Source organism: Rutilus rutilus, assembly GCF_951802725.1.
Source record: "Rutilus rutilus genome assembly, chromosome: 20".
In the NCBI taxonomy this organism is placed as follows: Eukaryota; Metazoa; Chordata; class Actinopteri; order Cypriniformes; family Leuciscidae; genus Rutilus; species Rutilus rutilus.
In genome coordinates, this window is record NC_140225.1 from 30024828 (window position 1) to 30048279 (window position 23452).

At 41.1% G+C, this 23452-nt stretch overlaps 1 protein-coding gene across 1 annotated transcript in view; it reads right to left on the reverse strand.

The window, feature by feature from the left end:
* syndig1 (synapse differentiation inducing 1) overlaps positions 1–23452 on the reverse strand; it is a 54259-nt gene that overhangs the window by 25305 nt on the left and 5502 nt on the right. Inside the window, exons 2-3 of the mRNA XM_084390943.1 lie at positions 22293–22908; positions 4776–4913 (exon numbers count right to left, since the gene is read on the reverse strand). Coding sequence (XP_084247069.1) covers positions 4776–4913; positions 22293–22826 — 672 coding nt within the window. The 5' untranslated portion in view covers positions 22827–22908. The remainder of the gene's footprint in view (positions 1–4775; positions 4914–22292; positions 22909–23452) is intronic.

Here is a 23452-nt window from a genome sequence, read left to right on the forward strand (position 1 = left end):
GATATTTTTACATGACAAAACATTCCAAAATAATGTGAATCTGTTGACATGGATTGTCAGGAGAAGGATTGCAGTAAATTGATTATGGTGTAGGCTTAGATTTTAAGAACTAGGCTGAGAAAGGATTTTTATTTTTTCAGACACAGAATTAGAGAGCTGTGGGTGTTGAGTCGTGATGTATCGCATGAAAGAGAAAAACAGAGCGAGAGAGAGAGATGGGGCCATAAACTGCTTTTAAAGTCAGCATCAGATGAAAACACTGAAAGTTTAAACACATAATGACCCTCGCAAAACCCATCAAGCACATGTTCAGGACATATTTCAGTCCAAAATCAATAGAAATGATGTTTTTCTTTAAGAAAATGAGGTCTGTTTGAGGAACATTAAAGTGCCTTTATTATGCTTTTCAGATATTACCTTTCTTGTAGGTGTGTAATAGACATGTTTGTGAATGTAAAAGGTCTACAGTTTCAAAGATCAAAGTGCAGTTTTTGTCTCCCAAAAGAAATAATAAATTCTGAACTGCCTATATATAAAAAAAAAGTCATCACTAATTCCAGTCTTACTTCCTGTCATGACTCCTGTCTTGTGTTTAAGGACTTTTAAGTCTTTTCTGTTCATATTGTTTCTGTGTTTACTTCCTGTGTTTAGTTCCTGTTTGCTTTGTGCCTTGTTTGTTTCTGTAGTTACCCTTGTTAGTCTCCATAGCAACCCTAGTTAGTTTCCATGACAATTAATCACGCAGAACTTGGCCCACCTCGTGGGCTTCCAAGTCCGGTGGTCCCAAGTCTGAGGGATTCAGTGGATCCAAGTTCGGTGGTCACGAGTCCGGTGGTCCACGCTCTTCCATGTATGGTGGCCCCAGGTCCAGTGGCCCAAGAGGTCCTACCGCCATCAGCGGTGTTTCCTGTAATGGCAGCCGCCATCTTGTGTATTTGAGCTGAATACATTTCTACTGCTCCTCTCGAGGTGACGGCGAACACTGAGGACCCTCTGAAAGAGGCGGCAACCGCAACTGATCCTCTCGAGGCCTTCTTTGAACCCTCTGTGCTTCCCGTTATGGCCATTTGTAACCTCTTTGTGCTCTCCGTTACAGTTCCGCCTGCTCCGCCATGGTGGGCATCTGATCTTCTGCTCCATCTGCTCCATCGTAGTGGTCTTGGTCTTCTGCTTCACCAGCCCCGCCGTGGTCAACACCAGGTATGCCTGCCCCGTCATGTGGTCTCCAGATCCGCCTGTTCTGCTGAGATGGTCTTCAGCCCCGTCAGCTCTGCCTTGCCGGCTTCGCCTTGGCTTTCTGATCCTCCTCAGTCTCCATTTCCACCACACTGGCCTGGCCCTCCATCCCTCCCACGTTCCGCTCCCGATCTCTCCTGTCTGAAATCCGCTCTGTCATGATTCCTGTCTTGTGTTCCCTTGTCTTGTGTAAGGACTTTAAAGTTGAAGTTTTTTTGTTCCTATTGTTCCAGTGTGGTGGAAATGTTTCTGTTCTCACTTCCTGTGTTTAGTAGCAACCCTAGTTAGTTTCCATGACAATTAATCAACTTCACCTGTCCTGTGTTAGCCCCTTGTTATCTTGTGTAACCCCGGTGTTTTCCCATGTTCTTGGTGTTGTTCTGGTGTTGTTCTTTCTGTTCTGTTTTTGCCTGCCTTTCCCAGTGTCTTGGTTTACTCTGTTTGGCCTTTGTTTGGATCACTTGTGTTATTTTATTAATAAACCACTAATACTGCACTTGGATCCTACTCTTTTTTTTATCTCTGGAGCACCCAGTGTTACACCTACGTAAGTTTGTAACAAACTTGCATATTGCCAGATTTTGGTCTTCATTGGCTGCCTGTGAACAATGTGAACAACAACTTTGACCCTCAAACACAGCAGTTATAACTGAGGCCTGGAAGAGTTTAGTTCGTGTTGTCGACATGTTGAAAGGACACCATTTTCTGCTGCGAAAACAAATCCACCATGCATGCATTTAAAAAAGATGAGGCTGGAATTGATACGGTAAAATCGATGCCATTGTTACTGTTCGTTTCACTGTGTATCAAGTGCTGAGGAAGATCCGGAGCTGAAATTCATTTCATTTCCAACACGCGCTGGAAGCGGTAGACCAATCACAACAGACAATCAAGAGCAGAGTAGGCTTGTGGAAAGGAAGGGTTTAGAGAGACTAAATACTTGATCAAACTGTTCCAGACATTATGAGAAATTAAGTGATGCTGCAATGTATATTATGAGGAAATTTAAGTAACCTTGGATGCATGTAGACCTATTGTAAACAGGGCACTTTAAGATATTTTAACATCGTGACATTATTGTTGTGGGAAGAAAATGCACAAACATAATGATTGTAATTGTAAAATATTTATACATCATTTATAATATTAGTTATACCGTTTTTTAATACTGCCACGTTTAAGAAAATTCTTAAAGGGGCATTCCACCCATTTGAACATTGTTTTTTATTTAAAGTGGGTCATATATGTAGTCGAAATGTAAAATAAATTTTGAATTTGGTGCCTTCGTGACCGAGGAAAGACAAAAAATAACTTCAGGACGCATTTGTATGAAAGACAACAACTCCCACAATGCACCACATTGCACAGCTCCGCAAGCCACTCCCACTAATCCAGAAAGCGCATATCTGCCTATAAGAGAAATCACTCTTCCGTCTACAAGGCTAGCTACCACCAGAGCTTGAAATTCATTTCACATTCACACAAAATGTCTAGTTAGTTGGCGAACTCATTAGTGCATTACTCCTCGTTTGCATTTCTTTTTTGTAAAGGTGAATTATTGCATGGTACCTGGATGTTCAGTCAGAACATATGCGGTGCGAAACTAGGATAGTTCTCAACACAAACGTCCGTGTCCTCGTCTGATTCAGAGATTTCGTCCAGGAGAAATTGTCATCGTTGAAATTCTTTGCCGCAGACGGACTCTATCTCTGTGTTCGTAGTTGCATCTTACAGTCTATGAGTTGCATAGTGAGATCACCGGCGCCACCAGTCCGCCCTAACTCGAGCCAGTCCGGGCTCCTCGTCCGCGGCAGGCAGGTCTTCTGCCTCGGCGGCTCTTCGCTATAATGCGGCTTGTAAAGGTAGCCACAAACACCTGATTCAAGCATCAGACTTCCGAAATCCTCTTCTTCTATATCATATTGAGCACTCTCCTCCGCTATTGTCATAACTTTACATCTGTCTCCACAGCGCCTGTTAGCTTAGCTTCAAACAAGATGAAGGATATTGCTTTCAGTTTCAGAGAGTAAAGTCCCACCCACTGATCTGTAATAGGTCTGTAGCGTGAGCGGGTCCCGCCCCCTGGGAAAGATGAGGAACTTGTGCTTGTAGTCTTTACAGAAATCCACCCTTTTTACACTTCCTCCAACAATGACGTCAAATGACGATTTTTGCGTCATTGTTGGAGGAAGTGAAAAAGGTAAATAGTGGATTTCTCTCGTCTCAGGGGAAAATGAGAGAATGTTGCATGACCATTCAATAGTATGACTGGTTTTCTAACAATGGACCTCTTAATGCAAATGGGTGGAGTGTCCCTTTAAAAATAATGTCAAAAAGCAAGAAAAAAATAGACTTGTTTTTCACCCATAAACAAAGGGAGATGAACACTACACATATCCATCATTTTCCTGTTTTGAATTAATGCTTTGAAATAAGCATTTAATAAGAAGGGGAATGCGTGAAAATACTGCGATTACCACTTCTCGGTACGTTTCCCACCAGAGGCGAATGACCTCTCCCTCTCTCAGCACACTTTCTGTAAGCAATCTCTCTCCTCTCAAGAGCATTGCGGTAAGCTATAAATACATCTGACACTGCAGCATACTATATTCACCTTTATGAAACAATGTGGCAAACCCGGGGAATTCTCCATCTTCTGCCCTGCAGCATACATCAGACTACATAAATGGATATTTGTTTTCAAATGTTCAAAGTGTAACACATAACGACTGGCTTTACCCTGCAGTGTGCACTGAGAGTTTTAGCTGCTAAACAGAGTGCCCTAAGTCTTTGTTTCCAAAGCACAGGAGCATCCAGCATAATATGGGACAAGTATGGTGAACGTATCAATAAAACTCTAATCTGAAGGATTGATAATAAATGTAAAATTATTATTATCATTATTAAATAAATGCAATGCAAATGTTTTGAGTGTGAACTGCATTCTCACAGGAAGAAAAGTGCACAAAAAGCAATATTACCTGGCTTACAACTTCTCAAAAAAAGTTGGACAATAAAATCATAATTTAATACCATTGTAAAACGACTGAAAAGACCTGTTCCACACCAAGAAGGATAACTACAAAGATAACTATAACAAAATGACTCCACATATTAGCATCTAAGCAATAAAATATCAGCATCCACTCCTGTTTATTCTAAGCACACACTGCAGTTTTGTTATCTGCCGCTTTAAATCCTCGAGCTCTTTAAGGTCAGGTGGATTCTGATTGGCTGTCAATGTTTTTATCGTTCATCAGCTGGAGAAACAAAAAATTCATAAAAAGGGCTTTCAACAATATCGTTTCTGTGTGCCGTTATCGTTATAGTTGTGGTGTGGACTATTCTTTTAAATTTAGAACGATTTTTAGAACTAGATCTTTATAGGTATCCTTAATTCAAATCCTCTTGTTGCTTTTGAAACCTTTTGGAACCTTTATTTTAAGAGTGAATAGATGGGCTTTTTATTATTATTAAGAAATATAACAAATCCTTGGCATTTATGTTGGCATATTAGTTATTTGTTGAGAACTTCTCACCTCATGAGACAGGTAGAAAGCTGCAATTCCCAGGGGCCAGAAACAGCAGAGCATGGAGAAAACACTGAGGCCCAGGTGGTCCCTCGGAGGCATCAGGAGGAAATTGTCTTCACTCTCTGAGTCACTTGAGTACTCACTCTGCAGAAAACACACAAAACACTGAATGAATCAGATGACAGAGAGGCTTTTCATCAAACTCTCTCCATTTCACATCTCTTTGAGGGAATCATCTCTTTTTCCCTAATTTTCAGGGAAAAATAAGACCAAAAAAAGTGGAGTAATAATGCTAACAAGGCTATAGGAGGTCTAAGATAGACAAGGGTCCACTAACAATATAGTAACACATTTTGCATGTGGAGGAGTTTATAGTATAAGGTTAAAATCGACCCTACTACTTGCTTAATGTACCTGTTCTTTTTGTACACTGTTCAACGGTACATTATCCCAAATAAAAAGTGGCTTATTTTTCAAATACTTCGTCTCAATAAAACAGAAGTTCAGTGAACGGATTCATCAAAAACTCTTGAGAATAAAATTGCTTCTTCTAATTTTGTATTTTCAAAAACATTTCTAAAGAATTGTTTTAAAGATATAGGCTAAAACTTGAATTTGAATTCCTGAAAAGAATTAGGCCTGGGTATTTTAACAAATTTCACAATTTGATTTCGGATCACAAGCTTGTGATTCAATTAAATTCTGATCTCGATTCAATTTTATTCAGTATCGATTTGGATACAGTAGGCTACATTTAAAATTTTCTAAAAAAAATAGGCACGTACTGGACACAGCAATCCTAAGGCCTTGTCTCAAGGCAGGGCTTGCAAGTTCACCACTTGATCCCTAAAAGGGGAAGTGGGAACTTTGGGCACGTAGGGTGAGGGTCCAACCTGCTGGCACCTGCTGTTCACACTGAACGATTTTAGGCCCGATATTTGCCCGAGGTTTCGGTGCTCGTTCGCGTGAGTGACAATCACGCAGTGTGAATTATCAAAGACGCGATCTGTGAATGCGATGAATTATCAGAGAATCGCCAACACCCGTGAGATATTTGGCATGCTAAATATCTGGACCTGTCGGTGATTCAAAATCCTGCTTTGCGAATGTGTTCTGACTGAAAACTACATTGGCGATGACCTACAGCCAATGAGAGGGCAAGAAACAGGGCTGCGGGATGTTCGGGGAGGAGTTATAGACCAGAATATCAGTATTTTAATAGATATATTTACAATTATATCAAACATTTGCTTGACCAGCAGCAAAAGCAGCACATTGCTAAATTATTTATTTACCCCCAACTCTCTTTGCAGTGTTGTGTAACTGCACAACACTTCTCTCCATCGTGCAGTGTGCACAAATTGTGCCTTATCCCTGAGAAAGGAGGTTCTTCCTTAGAGGGATCCGCCAGGGAGGGAATGTTTTAGGAACATGGGCTCCAAGAACCAAGTCCGGCTCGGCCAATACGGTGCAAACAACAGGACTTCTTCTTTGTCCTCCCTGACCATGTACCCATACCCTTGTATGGACCCCGGGGCCAGCTGTGTGCCAGTGCATCTATGATAAGGGGGGCCTTGTACAAGAAATACTACAAAGGGTATTGGGAGGATTCCTTGGAAGTGAACAGATCAACCTGTGCTTCGCCGAATTGACTCCAGGTCAGCTGGATAGCTTGGGAGTTGGAAGTTCACTGTCCTTGGAGCAATACTTGCCGGGACATCGCGTCTGCTGCACGATTGAGCTCGCCTGGGACCACGGTAACTTTAGTCTGACTCCAGAGGAGAGGGTGGGCAATTTGCGTCACGCGACGTGAACGAAAACCGCACTCCGATCAACAGCTGAAACCTCAGCAGGGACAGCAACACTTCCAGCAACTCGAGGTAATTGATATGCCAGTGCATTCGAGGTTCTGTCCAGATCATCAAGAATCATGTTGTTTTCAAAATAAGCCACGCTAAAATATAATACTCGGAAAAAACATTGAATCTAAGAGCTCACTTAACATCCCCACGCCCTCCGCGCTGCTGCGCGTTTAGATGCGTTTAGATAACAGCAAAACTGATGTGAGAAAACAATTAAGAAAGCATATGATCATTGCGATGCGGATATGTTTGCACAAGCTCTGCAATTCAGCACTCCAGTCACGTCACGTTTATTTATATCGTGCTTTATACAATAGATTGCTTTAAAGTAAGCAACTTTACAGTATTAAATATAACGTGAACTATGCACTATCTGTAATGTAAAACTATTAAAAAAAAATATATATATATATATATCAGAGTTTCCGCTAGAAAAAAATGGTGCCGGTCATAGAGGTTTCGTTTTCCGGACATTTTGATGATATGCCGGTCAAATACCGCCTCTTAATTAGGGGGGCGGGATTATTACACGATTTATTATTTATAATATTACCATCTTACGTGACAGTTCTCCATTACGGACGCGTCGCGACCGTTCAAAGCGGCACTAAAAGACTGCTTTAAAACTTCCACAGATGAGACCTCAAACAGAAAGCACAAAGCCTTTCTTTAAAACGAATTTCGTTTTGTATTAATTGTATCTTAATTTTAATCAGTGTTTCATCATCCAATTTTCTCGATTTATTAAATAAAAAGTAAATATAGCAGACAATAAATAATCACGAAATGGAGGCGCCAGCGCCTGAACTGTCTGGAGCTAACGTTAAGCTATCATCTATGAACCGAAATTTAACGTATAGACCTAAGGTAGCCTACTCGCCTCACACACAAAAAAAAAAAAAAAAGAAAAAAATATATATCTATTATCTACATAAATCTCTACTTTTAAACAGAACCATTCAAAATAAAATAAAACGATGTAATCTGTATGAAATGTCTATCTCTCTCCGGCGCGTTCACTACTGCGAAGATCGCGAGTCAGACTTCATCTTTGCAGCCGACACAGAAAACACTTGTTTATTAATAGACAATTAAAATGTCTCATTGAAATATTTTACATATTCATAATCATTATGAATTATGATTATCAAGAAATATATTATTATCAAGATTCATAATCTTTTGCTGGTTCTTTGTGACAGTTATGAAAAATTGAGTGTGAGGGATTTGTTCACTTCACACAAAAAGATCTTGGAATGAGATGGCTAACTGTAGTAGCGTTTAGTCCACTGCCTGCCTATAATAGCCTAATTTAGAGATCACTTTTTCTTTTTTAACCGACTACCGACTAGAGAGTAAACTTGAGGCACTCGCAAGAAAATGGATAAGTAGCTACATAATAACATTCACAGATATTACACCATTTAAAAAATAGGCTACTGAGTTACTAAAATATTCTTTGTCAAATAATACACCTGTTTGTTCACAGTTTTAACGTTCATGTTTCCATTTGTTTAATTTCAAGATCTGAGGTGAATTATATCCATTGTTGCTTTTACAGCTTCAAAGCTGGAGCACTAAATGATATTCAAAGTCACATTTCACGCTTTTAACATGAAATAAAGCACATAAACAGTAGCCTACCAGAGATTATCATTGCCACACTTTGTGTTTGATGTTCCAGCGCGACGTCGCAGAAAAATAGTTAGCCTACCGTTTCTAAATTAGAAATGTCGCGTGTCGCCATCGCGTCTGGTTTGGACAAAAACTCTGATTAACATGGAAAAGATAGGCCTACCTTTTATCGCGTCTCATGTAGTTAGTTAGGACACGGTGTTAGGCAATTTTAATCGGACAATTTGACCGGAGAGATTTAATTTTGTCGGACATTTCATTTTTTTTTTGGTCAATGTCCGGCAATTACCGGACAACGGAAACCCTGATATATATATATATATACACACTCACCTAAAGGATTATTAGGAACACCTGTTCAATTTCTCATTATTGCAATTATCTAATCAACCAATCACATGGCAGTTGCTTTAATGCATTTAGGGGTGTCCTGGTCAAGACAATCTCCTGAACTCCAAACTGAATGTCAGAATGGGAAAGAAAGGTGATTTAAGCAATTTTGAGCATGGCATGGTTGTTGGTGCCAGACGGGCCGGTCTGAGTAAACAATCTGCTCAGTTACTGGGATTTTCACGCACAACCATTTCTAGGGTTTACAAAGAATGGTGTGAAAAGCGAAAAACATCCAGTATGCGGCAGTCCTGTGGGCGAAAATGCCTTGTTGATGCTAGAGGTCAGAGGAGAATGGGGCGACTGATTCAAGCTGATAGAAGAGCAACTTTGACTGAAATAACCACTCGTTACAACCGAGGTATGCAGCAAAGCATTTGTGAAGCCACAACACGCACAACCTTGAGGCGGATGGGCTACAACAGCAGAAGACCCCACCGGGTACCACTCATCTCCACTACAAATAGGAAAAAGAGGCTACAATTTGCACGAGCTCACCAAAATTGGATGGTTGAAGACTGGAAAAATGTTGCCTGGTCTGATGAGTCTCGATTTCTGTTGAGACATTCAGATGGTAGAGTCAGAATTTGGCGTAAACAGAATGAGAACATGGATCCATCATGCCTTGTTACCACTGTGCAGGCTGGTGGTCGTGGTGTAATGGTGTGGGGGATGTTTTCTTGGCACACTTTAGGCCCCTTAGTGCCAATTGGGCATCGTTTAAATGCCACGGCCTACCTGAGCATTGTTTCTGACCATGTCCATCCCTTTATGACCACCATGTACCCATCCTCTGATGGCTACTTCCAGCAGGATAATGCACCATGTCACAAAGCTCGAATCATTTCAAATTGGTTTCTTGAACATGACAATGAGTTCACTGTACTAAAATGGCCCCCACAGTCACCAGATCTCAACCCAATAAAGCATCTTTGGGATGTGGGGAAACGGGAGCTTCGTGCCCTGGATGTGCATCCCACAAATCTCCATCAACTGCAAGATGCTATCCTATCAATATGGGCCAACATTTCTAAAGAATGCTTTCAGCACCTTGTTGAATCAATGCCACGTAGAATTAAGGCAGTTCTGAAGGCGAAAGGGGGTCAAACACAGTATTAGTATGGTGGTGTTCTTAATGATCCTTTAGGTGAGTGTAGATAATAATATAATTTATATAATTATATATATATATATATATATATATATATGGTGTATGGTGGTGTGTACTTTATGAGTTTTTTTTTTTATTAGATCTACTTCCTAAAAAAAAGAAATATCACAATATATCACCTTTCTTACTGAATTGCAAAATATCTCAATATATCGTATCATAATCCCTGTATCGTGATACATATCGTATCACCAGATTCTTTGTGATACACAGCCCTAATAGAAACTCAAGGCCACAACACTGGATGACATGTTCTTGGGTATGTATTAATCACAGCTATATAAGACACAGTCAATGGTGTGTAGAAGGATGTTTCCTTTTTCACCTTATTTACTACACACAAGGGCATAAACAGCTTGCACAACCTGGTTCTCTTGAGACCAATTTGCACCAAAATGCCTTCTGCATATGTTAACAGATACAGGGCAGAGTGAACTGCCCTCACACAGTCTCAAGGAAGATGGTTGGAGACTACATCAGCCAAACTACACTCGCATTGGATTTACATGAATTCTACTCTGCTGCTAGTTTAATAAAAAATTTTATAATAAATTTAATTTGTAATGCACTTTATATTTAAGAAAATCTCAAAGTGCTACATGATAAAAAAAAAAGGATAAAACAGAAAAAGGGAGTTCAATCAAAAGCTCTCTTAAAAAGGTGGGTTTTAAGGCCTCGTTTAAAAGCATCCAAAGTCTGTGGTGTCCTCAGGTAGTCAGGGAGAGCATTCCACAGACTAGGGGCAGCTGAGCAGAAAGCCCGATCTCCCATTGTACGAAGCTTGGTCCTGGGAGGTTTCAGGAGATACGCAGAGGCAGATCGGAGGGCACGTGTTGAGGTCTGTGGAGTAAGGAGTTCCTTGAGGTAGGGGGGGGCTTCACCATGGATGCACTGATAGGTAAGTAGAGAGACCTTGTACTCAATCCTGAGTGAGACAGGAAGCCAGTGGAGTGATTTGAGGATGGGGGTTCTGGATGTTCTGTAGCTTCTGAAGGCTTTTTTCAGAGATCCCGGTAAGGAGCGCATTACAGTAATCCAGCCTGGAGGAGATAAAGGCGTGGACAAGCTTTTCAGCATCTGCAGAGGTGAGTATGGAACGAAGTTTGGCAATGTTCCTGAGGTGGAAGAAGGAGGTCTTGCAGAGATGTTTAATGTGAGGCTCAAATGTCAGATGGGAGTCCATTTTAACACCCAGGTTTGTGGCTGATGTTAAAAGTGGAATATTTTGGCCAGAGAAGGTGATGCTGGTAATGTCAGATGACCGAACCTGGTGTGGAGTGCCAACTAAGATGGCTTCAGTCTTCGTGCTGTTTAGCTGCAGAAAGTTTTGTTTCATCCACGCCTCTACCTCCTCCAGGCAGGTGTTCAGAGTGGATGATATCAAGGCGGAAGAGGAAGTTGGGCTTGTCCTGATGTAAAGTTGAGTGTCATCAGCATAGCAATGGAATGAAATTCCGTGTCGGCTGATGACGTGGCCAAGGGGGAGCATGTAAAGAATGAACAGGGTGGGGCTGAGCACTGAACCTTGAGGGACACCACAGGTGACATTGTGTGACAGAGATTTAGTATTTCCCAAGGCGACATGCTCAGTTCTCCCAGTAAGGTAAGATGAGAGCCACTCAAGGGCAGAGTCAGAGACACCGATAACAGAATTTAGCCGGTGGAGGAGGATGTTGTGGTCCACAGTGTCAAATGCTGCAGTCAAGTCTAGGAGGATGAGAAGAGATGAAGAGCCAGAGTCAGCAGTCATCAGCAGGTCATTTGTGACCCTGACCAGGGCTGTTTCTGTGCTGTGGCCAGGGCGGAAACCAGACTGAAACTTTTCGAATAGGTTGTTTTGTTTTAGATGGTCCTGGAGCTGCGCGGCAACTACTTTTTCCATCACCTTAGAGAGAAATGGAAGGTTGGAGATAGGCCTGTAGTTGGCGAAGACTTCTGGGTCTAGGGTGGGTTTTTTGAGAACTGGCCTGATGACAGCGGTTTTCAGTGTTGATGGGACAAAGCCAGCCCGGAGGGAGTGGTTAATGACCTTTGTGATCAGGGGACTTATGGCATGGGAGTTGGATTTTACCAGAGCTGTGGGGAAGGGGTCCAGGGCACAGGTGGATGGTTTCATCTTTTTAATAATGTCCTCAACCTCTCGCTGTGAAATGGCCAAAAAACAACAGAGATGTTGGGAAATCTCGGGCTGTGGTTCAGCAGTCGGGGCAGGCAGTGTGGAGAAACTAGATAGCATGGAGCGAATGGTGTCTACTTTTTTTCTGAAGAAAGTAATGAATTTGTTACACCTCTCCTCTGTTGCTTCTGAATGAAAGTGAGTTTGCGGTTTGAGGATGCCATGTATGGTAGAGAAAAGTTGCTTGGAGTTTCCAGGGCTGTTATTGATAATGTTGGAAAAGAACAGTGAACGTGCATTTCTCAAGGACCTTGCATAGGACCTCTGATGTTCTCTGTAGGCTTGCTTATGAACATTGAGTTCTGAGGTCTTGAGACGACGCTCAAGGACACGCCCAGCTGTTTTCATTTGCCGGAGTTCATTGGTGTACCAGGGGGCTGAGCGTAAGAAGCTTACAGTTTTAGTTTTGACAGGGGCGTGGAGATCTAGGAGACTGCTTAGAGATTTGTTGTAGAAGTCAGCTGACTCAGTGGCTGAAGAGAAGTCGGCAGAGGAGAGATGTTGGAGGTCGATGGTCAAGGTGTCCAGGTTGATCTTTCTCAGGTCCCTATAACAGATTTGACGCCTGACTTTGTTGTGTGGGGACAGTATTGACAGCTCCATTGAGATGGCCTTATGGTCAGATACACCCAAATCATACACCAGAAGGTTGCTAATAGGGGCGGAGTTCGAAATGACCAGATCCAGTATGTGCCCCCTGGAGTGTGTGGGGACATCGACATGTTGTTGGAGGTTGAGGCAATCTAGTACTTGCAGAAACTCAGCTGTAAAGTGGCAGGAGGGGTTGTCTACATGAATATTAATATCCCCAAGTATAGTAATATTGGTAGAGGTGGTGCAGAGTGTTGTGAGAAGGTCACGTATCTCTGGGATGAAAGCTGAGTTTGGTTTGGGGGGCCGGTAGATCAGAAGTATTGTCATGGGGAAGGGAGGTTGACATTTAAATGCAAGGCATTCAAATGAGGACAATGTAGGCAGGGGGAGGGGGGACAGCTCCAAGTTTTGTTGGTGTATGACAGCTAGGCCGCCACCCCGACCAGTGCTGCGTGCTCTCTCCAGGTAGCTGTAACCGGGGGGGCAGGCTTCATTTAGCGCTGAGTAAACCCCTGGCTGGTGCCATGTTTCTGTCAGACACATTAAGTCTAATCCCTTTTCCATGATGTGGTCTTGTATGAAAGCTGCTTTATTTGTAAGGGATTGTGTATTGAATAGTTCTATTTTGAGTGTTGATGCTGTAGTGGATCTTTGTAGAGGCCGTAGTACACCAGGATCTACTCCACGTTTTCTGTCCAACTTAATGTGGAGAGATCTCGCGATGTTTTCCGTGCTGCTCAGCTGAGCGTTCTGAGAGCTCGCGATGTTTCCAGTGTTGTTAGCACCGAGAGCGGCACTGCTCTGATGACGCGGTAGACGTGCACCAGTGGTCCAGAAGGAGGGAATGTTTGAAGCAGAATTGCCAGGCTGGTGGTAAACAAACTTTCGACGGGAACTTCTGTGGATGTATCGCGGACGGCGCTGAAGTCCAAGTTCTTTGATGGCTGCAATAGGCGTTGGAATGAAGCAGTTGTTGAGAGTTAGCAGCTGTGAGATAGAATACTCGAGCTTCATGCCGGTCGCCGAAAGTGTTTGCCTGGAGCTAGTCGCTAACCAAACACAGAGATGGAAGACTGACAGACTGTGGAAGACTGTCAAGCACAGAGAGAAGATGGTGCATATCATTGCAACGCGGTGCAATGTAGTAGCAACGCTGGAACGACAGAGAAGTCCGGTTGTTCACTACTGACAGCGGGAGTGGACCGTCAATTCGTTGAGGTTGGAGAAGATGTCAGTAGGTAAGTAAAGCTTTCAGTTTCGTATGAATCCGTGCAAAACTCAAGAGAAAACGAGAAAAACGAGAAAAACGGCGGAGAAGCGGCGACACAACAAACGCCAGCGTCCTCTCCTCTCCCACTATTGTTTCATCAATGATCTTTGTTGTCACTCTCCACTAGTGAGCAGCATGTTCTTCCATTTACTCTTTAATTCTTAAACCATTTTGTCTCCTAATCCCGAAATGTGACATTATTAGAAGCTACACTGACCTAAGATCTTTTACAGATAAAGCTAATGCCTAAATAATGCCCATATTGCAGATCTTCATAGTCTTAAAGAAGAAGGTCTAGCTTGATTATCTAATTTTTAACATTTGGAAAGCTGAGCTTTTTTTGAATATTGGCAAAACAAGACCAAAGCACGCACATCACCAGCAAAATTATGCTCAGGGTTAGAAAGGAAACAATAAAAAAGAAAAACAGAAAAAAGTCGACACACCAAGGCTCCAAAATATGCAAAAATAATTCATAGTAAAGACTTATAAAGAAAAAAAGCTGTGCACAGTTAAATCATTTATAGTAAGCAATGCAATGTTCCAAAAAAATGTCTTTGTCAATTTAGATTCATGGTGATTCGTTTTGATTTTGATGACTTTGAGGGATCTCTGCAGTTTTCTGCCAAAATAGGTGGTTTACCGTTTAAAAATAAAATAAAAATTAAGACAGCCATAAATAAAAGCATTGTAATTGTACTGTTGCACTTTAAAATTATTATTATTATAGTTATATCGATATATAATCACAAATTGACATATAATCACCTACAAACAAGCATAGCAAACCCAGAGCTTCTTTATATATAACAATTTTGAATAAACACTGATTACTGTTACATCCAGCTGGAGTGCCCTTGATCTCCACCAGAGGGCCCTCCTCCCTAGGCTATTGCTACCACTTTATGAACTACATTTCCCATAACCCATTGCCTGGACTCATGTTCTGATTACTATCATCTGTTTTTCATGATCTCATTTATGTTTGCCTATATAAACCTGGTGTTTTTAGGCCACATGTACACATAGCCGGGTATTTAGAGAAAAAAATATTCCCCCCCCTCCGTTTTCAATAATAACATCGTGCACACAACATCGTTTTCAAAAAATGTGTCATTTACATCAACCGGCATAAATACGCCGTCGAGCGCCATCATAACTATGCCAAACCTATGGGTGGCAGTGTAGGGAGAAGGATAAAGCCATGCAAGCCAATCAGAATCCTCAGAATCGACAACAACGAATAACACAAGTGACTTCCTAGGGCGCTCACGTGACGTTAAGCATTTTCTGGCGCATAATGTGACGTTTGAGAACTTAAAATCCCGTTTCTCCCAGTTGACACGGCAACACATAACCGGCGTTATCAGAAATCTCCACTTTGGCCGGAGTTTTTAGAAGTAATCGTTTTCTGTGATAAAAACGGGGTTTTCGTGTAAATGAGAGGCAAAACCGCAGAGAAATATCTGCGTCTTCCCTTCGTGTAAACGGGGCCTCATTCATTCTTTGCAGAGTCTTGTATGTTCTGAGCCCTTGTATCCTGGTTTCCCGCATTGTAGTTTTGATCATCTGCCTGTTGTCCTGGATTTCCCTGTTTGCCTTTGTTTTCTGCACTGGGGTTTATTGTCTGGATTATCTGCACTGTATCTGACCAATTTGCCTGTTTTATGGATTACAATTCTGGATTGTCCCAATAAAAGCTGCGTTTGGATCCTCAACCTGTCTGTCAGAGCAGTTCGTTTCAGATTACAGTACTGTGTATGATGTAATGTTTCCCAAGAGGCCTACCTGATTTAATGAGAGTTAATCGTAGCATTACAACTTTTAAAGCTGTCATTTTATGCATTTGGCCAAATGTTTTTTCTTCTCACATAAGACAAGCAAAATGAAACATTTAAATGACTCTATTAAAGGGATGGGATGGGAGTCAATAAAATAATTAGCTATTTCCAATTAATTTTGGTGTGAAATGGTTTTTTTTTTTTGTGAGATTCTGACACAAAAAGGTTAGAATTTTTTTTGTGAGATTCGTGGAACACAAAGCATGTTCCTTAACCCCTGTGAATCATCAGAAGTGTATTTATACCATAATATCCATTTATTCATATAGGGACAACTCATGCTCTATTATAATAGTATTAGCTAAAAGCTAAATTTCAACTGTAGTTCCTAATATGAGGCAGAGTGTTGAAATGAAATGACAAATGGAATTTAATATTCATCTGATTGCATCACCTGGGTACACCATATTTCTAATTATGCAAATAAGAATGAACAGTTGCCAACTTCCAGTCCAGCCTCATTGACAAACTTCAGTACACATCTTGCAAGATCTCATTTGCTCAAATTGTCTTTAGCTGTGAAGTGGCGAGTTGCTCCCATAACCTGGCACATCTTCTTCCAAACAGCGTGTCATATGAAGCAACGTGTGCGAGGACGTAATGGTGCAACAGATTGAGAAGTGTGTCTGCATAATAGGAATGTCAAGTGTTCCATTAATTTGATTCCAATTTGAATTTCAAAAAGGCCAGAGCATATTCTAAAGGCTGCGATTATGAAAGGAGGCGTGACAGAGTTATCTCTGCAGGTAAAAAAAATTTTTTCCTTCTCCTCAAAATGCACTCGTGAAAGCAATAAGGGAAAGTGTTACATGAGTCATCGTAGTGGCTGTGCAAGCTGTCCTGTGCTGTATGATGTGATGTTTTTTTCAGGACAATGCAATCAGATTTTCATTTCCCACATTTCATAGACTGATTAATCTCTCCATAAATTAGATTTCTGATTAGCCGATTATGGAATACCCAAAAGAGATAGAGTGTCTTTAACCTTCAAACAGCTCTTTTTCATACAATGACTGTTCAGATTTTAATTAAAATTAAAATTCTGGCAGATGCAGATCATTATTTTCATTATGATCAATGAATGGCCTTTATTAAAGGTGACCTATGCCCTTTATTTAGTTTTTGGGGTTTACTAGAATCGGTTTTCATGCTTGAATGTACAAAAAAACACATTATTTTTCACATATTTTACATTATTGCAGCACCTTTTTCTCAGCCTGTCAGTAACGCTCCGTTTAGTTCTTGTCTCTACGAAGCCCCTCCTTCCGATAAATGCAATGTGCTCTAATTGACCCTTCGCTAAGCCCCGCCCTCCTTAGTTACTGTTGCTACGCCTGACAAGCTTTCGCGCCTGGAACGTCTAATTACAGTATGAATGCAAGACATTCCCAAGGAGATAATTAGTCATTTTTGGCAAACAGGTGAAATATTTGAGAGAGCAAGACAAAAGGGACTGCAGTATGCATTCGAGGGATATATCCACGACATAATATGCAACCGATTAGAGAATAATTTAATCAAAATTGAAGCTAAAGCCTATAGGTCCCAGCGCAAGCAGCAGCCACCTCGTACGCTGACCATTCAAATGGGAAACACACAAATTGAGGAACAGCTATGTTCATGCACAGCAGGGTGAGTGAAATTTGAAAATAATATAATAATTATAAATCAAACAGCTTATCCATAAATCTTGTGGAATAAACACAAGACATTATTCTTGTCTTGTCTTGTATTCCACCCCAATGTCCAAACTTTTAGGATACCGGGTATCAGATTTGCACAATCCATACGCACAACGCTTCGGCAAGTTTCCCTCACTCGAAAGCTTGCCAGACCTCCCGCGCCTAGTTACGGTTGCTAAGCCACGATTGGCCTGTGGCGGTTTTCGGGCGTGGCTTAGCGAAGGGTCAATTGGTGGGCTGGACCATTGTGTTGTGAAAATGTCATGCCCCTTACCTAGGGTGTGTGATATATCGTCTATAATAATTGTTGTTTTATCGATGTGCAATCTGACATTATTGAGTATGTCCCTCACTTTGCAAAAACCAAACAAAACACGCCTTGAGAGTCCACGCATAAACTGCGTGATAAGACGCTTTAGGTCAGCATGCTCTCATTGTGTGATTTACTCTATTAAAATGCAGTAAAAATGCCCCTGCATGAGCATTTGTCTTTTAGGCTATATCACAAAGAGTGCCGTTTTCCAAATATCATTTACCGCAGTTTAATAAACGATAAGTACATATTAAGTGACTTACATTTTAGACACAATATTGCCTGTTTTTGCTCTATTTCGCAAACGGAAATAGTTCTAAACAAAGCCACAGCAGAACTGTTTTGCGTCTTTGAGCAACACAGCTGTGTTTCGTTACTGAATGAATCAGTCCTTTTGAATAAACTGGTTGAATTAATGATTCAATGACTCACTCATTAAGAAAGCCAAATGCTTCGTTCCTGAAATGATCAGTCGTTTGAACAAATCTGTTGAGTAAATGACTCGCTCATTAACAGTGACTTGCCGCCAGGGGCGGGTCTACGTATTTATAATATAATAATTATAAATCAAACAGCTTATCCATAAATCTTGTGGAATAAACACAAGACATTATTCTTGTCTTGTCTTGTATTCCACCCCAATGTCCAAACTTTTAGGATACCGGGTATCAGATTTGCACAATCCATACGCACAACGCTTCGGCAAGTTTCCCTCACTCGAAAGCTTGCCAGACCTCCCGCGCCTAGTTACGGTTGCTAAGCCACGATTGGCCTGTGGCGGTTTTCGGGCGTGGCTTAGCGAAGGGTCAATTGGTGGGCTGGACCATTGTGTTGTGAAAATGTCATGCCCCTTACCTAGGGTGTGTGATATATCGTCTATAATAATTGTTGTTTTATCGATGTGCAATCTGACATTATTGAGTATGTCCCTCACTTTGCAAAAACCAAACAAAACACGCCTTGAGAGTCCACGCATAAACTGCGTGATAAGACGCTTTAGGTCAGCATGCTCTCATTGTGTGATTTACTCTATTAAAATGCAGTAAAAATGCCCCTGCATGAGCATTTGTCTTTTAGGCTATATCACAAAGAGTGCCGTTTTCCAAATATCATTTACCGCAGTTTAATAAACGATAAGTACATATTAAGTGACTTACATTTTAGACACAATATTGCCTGTTTTTGCTCTATTTCGCAAACGGAAATAGTTCTAAACAAAGCCACAGCAGAACTGTTTTGCGTCTTTGAGCAACACAGCTGTGTTTCGTTACTGAATGAATCAGTCCTTTTGAATAAACTGGTTGAATTAATGATTCAATGACTCACTCATTAAGAAAGCCAAATGCTTCGTTCCTGAAATGATCAGTCGTTTGAACAAATCTGTTGAGTAAATGACTCGCTCATTAACAGTGACTTGCCGCCAGGGGCGGGTCTACGTGGTGGCCAGGGGGGGCACCGGCCCCCCCTGAAATTCGATTGGCCACCCCAGGTGCCCCCCCTATAAGATGTCTTGTGATTGGTTCATTTTACGGCCAATCAGTTTATAGACTCTACTGAAAGTTCGCGATTCAAAGAAGTGCAGCGCCAGAGAAACAACGGTCGCAAGTTGTGAGTAAGTAACCCATCTTAAGTACACAATGATGGCCTAAGACACGAAACGAGCGGTTTGTGTGAGAAAACAAACAGTAAATATATCGTTTTTTACCTCTTGTACACATCCGAGATCACGTCCGGCTCTTTCCGGAGCTTGCGCAGACTAAGCCAGAACGCGCGCACACGTCAAACACCAGGAAGCGCGCGCGCGCCCTCAGATCACTTGGACGTGGTTGTGTAGAGGTAAAAACGATATAAATACTGCTCTTTTTCTCACACAAACCGCTCGTTTCGTGTCTTAGGCCATCAATGTGTACTTACGATGGGGAATTGTTTAATTTGGACTTAATTTGTGCATGCTCTTTGAGATAGTGATCATAGACCTGCATTATTATATGACTGACACTGACAGACAAGAACGGTTTGACCTAAAAATATCAAAATTGAAACTACTGCGGAAAAAAAAGACACCTACATCGTGAATGCCCTTAAACATACGTAAGCTAAAACATACCAAAATTTAATTTCAAAGTGAACCATCCCTTTAACTCTGAGTTACTCAGCTTTTTTGTAAATGAGTCTGAAAGAAATGCTGAATGAAACACTGATGTTTTGGCCAAACCATTTGAATTATTACAGTGGGGGGAATTTGTTTTTATTTTATTTTTTATTATTATTATTTGAAAGAGATTGTGAATAAAACTACTGTATTGTAATTGCCAAACTAATTAAAAGAAAATAGTTGACATCGTTTCTGCTTCTGGGTTTTTAAAATGGCTCGTTATTAAAATTGCTTTTATTTTATAAACTTGTTAGTTTTATGAAAACACAAAATAATAAACACTGTCTCTCAAATTTAACTTAATGGATGCAGGGATGACAAAAAACTAAATTAATCAAAAATGTGCTTTATTACTATATTTGTTTACAAGTAACTTTATTCAAGTTAAAAAAATAAAATCAGTAGGATTTACGTAATATAGGCTACTGTAGAATATAGCTTCTTTTTTTTTTTGGTCACTGGCGGCCACCCCGTTTGGAGGCAGTGCCCCAGCATGGCCCCCCCACTGAAAATGCTCTAGACACGCCCCTGCTTGCCGCCACCTACTGGCAGTTTAAGTTTCATATTTAAAGTATCTTTTAGATTTTAAAATCGCTCCATATATCAATATTCAATGTTTGATTTTTAAAACATTTAAAACATTTATGCATTTGCACAGCTCAGATGCAGCTTGAGTTTCCTCTGCATTGCAAAGATGGATTTCATTGATACTGATTTCATTTGACTGGAAACAACCATATGGTGTCTTGTTGAATTTATTGATGAAATGTAAGAATTTGACATCATAAATTATTAATTTCATTAGGTAAGGAAAAATTGCCCATGTAAAGGTAAAAATGCTGATAAAAGACAGAAATCAATTTAAACTTACTGGAAAATGTCATTTCTGTCAATGCTGAGAACTAACCTCCGCACAGAATATGAAAAATATCCAAAACTTTAGGAGTCAGCAGTCCACAGCAGTCCTTGAGGTACCAGCACAATAACACACTCAGCAAAATATCATCTAATCATAGTTATCGAAAAAACTCCAGAAAAACTTTTTTGTCAATATCGCACACACATACTCTTACCATAACCGTGAATTTCATTGTCTCAGACATGGCGACAACACACTACTAACTAACTCAACCAGGCTCCGCCCCCCTTTTTTAAATGCCTTGGGCAAGAATTATTTATTCTTGGGGGGGGGGGGGGGGGGGGGGGGGGGGGGGGGGGATCAGTGCTTACTGATATAGCAAATAACTCCCTTTGGAGTGACTTTGTGCTTTGTAACTTTGCACACACTTTTCATGCTCAAACAGCAACATTACATTCCAAAATGTTCATTTTTAATTCGTTGACTGCATGATAGGCTTTTTTGGAGGTCACGTAATTGACGACAAAGTGAACTTGATGAGACACAGTCCACAACACATCTGCCTGTTTGGCTGTGCTCTGCAGTGGCCACTTGTGCACGGCTCTGTGAAGCTGCGCATCGGCCTCCGAACAGGTGGTGTGAACAGGAGGGCAGCAGCGGGTACTGGTTGTCCAGACCAGCTCTCTACACCCCTCTGTTCAGCCACTCTCTCTCAGTCGTCTGGCAAGAGCTCCAGACACATGCTCTTGCAAAGATCAGCAGCACCATATCACAGGATGGTGTTAAATAAGGGCCAAAGACAGAGCTCACACCTTCCTTATAGCATTGGACAAAAGTATGGTTCACAAGGGTATGGATTGGAAACAAAACATTTGTGTGATGCAGAAATTATTCGGACAGACTAAAAATACAGCAAAAAGTTGGCTCTGTTCCAAAACATAGTAAGCTGCCTACGTAGGCAGTATTGTAAATCCTGGTTTGTGTGTAAGGGTGCGCATGCAAAAAAGGGACGTATACAATTATGTAATCACAGCACTTCTGGTAATGCGATTTGTCTGAAAGAAATATTTCAAATTATTATTATTTCCTGCATTATAAGAAGTGTTGGGGAAAGTTACTTTTAATAGTAATATATTACCATATTGCTTTAGTTACTCCCTAAAAAAGTAACTAATTGCATTAGTTCTCACCTGGGCTGAGCTTGCTTGGTTTTTTTTATACCAAAAAAATAGTTCTGTAATATATATAGTAAAATATTACAATAGTAATAATTATAATAATATTTTTTATTATAGATACATTGATATATAATCACAGATGTTTTAGTCAAATTGTGCAGACCTCCAAACAAGCACAGCAAACATAGAGCTTTTATTTTTTATTTCATAAATTTCATAAAAATGACCATAAAAATCATTATCACAAAAATCCAATTAGACATTTTCCCCCAAATCGTGCAGCCCTACCATTGGCTTTCATTGTAAGAAGAAAGGAAGTCGATACAGGTTTGGAATGACATGAGAGTGAGTTAGTAACCAGGTGAACTATATTTAAAAGAGTAATGCAGTCTCTCACCTCGAGCTCTTGAAATTCATCATCGTCATCATCTACATCATAGGACAGTGTCTGAATCTTGGCGTCTTCCATAGAGAGATCCAGAAGCCTGCTGTCAGAGAACAGAATCCCATCTTTAGTGACGGCACCGGCAGACGAGGCAGGGGTCATGTCCTCAATGAAGGTGGTCTCGCAGCAGTCCCCTCCCTCTCCCCATGCTCTCAACACGCTCTCGGGGTAGAGAATGAGATTGGGCCTGTAGTAAGGGTCTATAGCCTGGGGAAGGGTGCTGGGGTTGAGCAACTGTGGGGGTCCTCTACCATCCGGTGTCCCATTTTTGTCCTTGGACACCACATGGCCCTGGTACTGTGGAGCAGAATAGACCGACACCAGTCCTTCCTTAGTCTCCACCATTAAGTTGTGGGTATTGATCAAACCATTACGTTTGCAACATTCATGTCCCAAGTCAGCGCTCCCTACTAATGGGTTCTTCCCTTGAGTAAGATTCTCATCTGCCACTCCTGTTTCTAGTCGTGTTCGGAGCCCTTTCTCCATGCTGGTCTGTTGATGTGGAGGAAGGCTTGCCTCATGAATGGCTTTGTGGAGGCATGAGGTTCAAGAGTCACTCCCCTTCTTCCTGCAAGAACACACATCACCGATGGTTATAAAAACTGTGATGGAGGAATTTGAGGTCACACACATCAACAAATGTCAGTGTTTAATGGAACAGTGAAAGAAATATATTGGTGAATTGATGTATCTCACAAAACCTGTCAAGAGCATGTCTGGATCATATTTCACCCCAAAATCAAGAGAAAGAAAATAGTAATTATATTTTGCTCAAAAGAAAATTAAGTCTATTTCTAGCACGATTTTTAGCATGGTAATGGACATGACAATGTTAATTATTTGGTCTATAAAAACATGCTGTGAGCATGTAAAACATACTGCTGCTGCACAAATAGCTTATATAAAATAACCCCTGGCAGATCTATACAGGTGGAGCTGGGGAAGGTGGAGGGTTTCAGAGGAACTCTGAAGCGCACTGGAAACTGCTATAGTAAACGATAACCAGCTATTTGAATGCTGAGTAGCAAGCTTATTGGCTGCAGATGCAAAAGGAACCAATCAGCTTGTGCCATGTAGTAAACGATGCAAATGTCATCCAGTTGCGTTAAGGA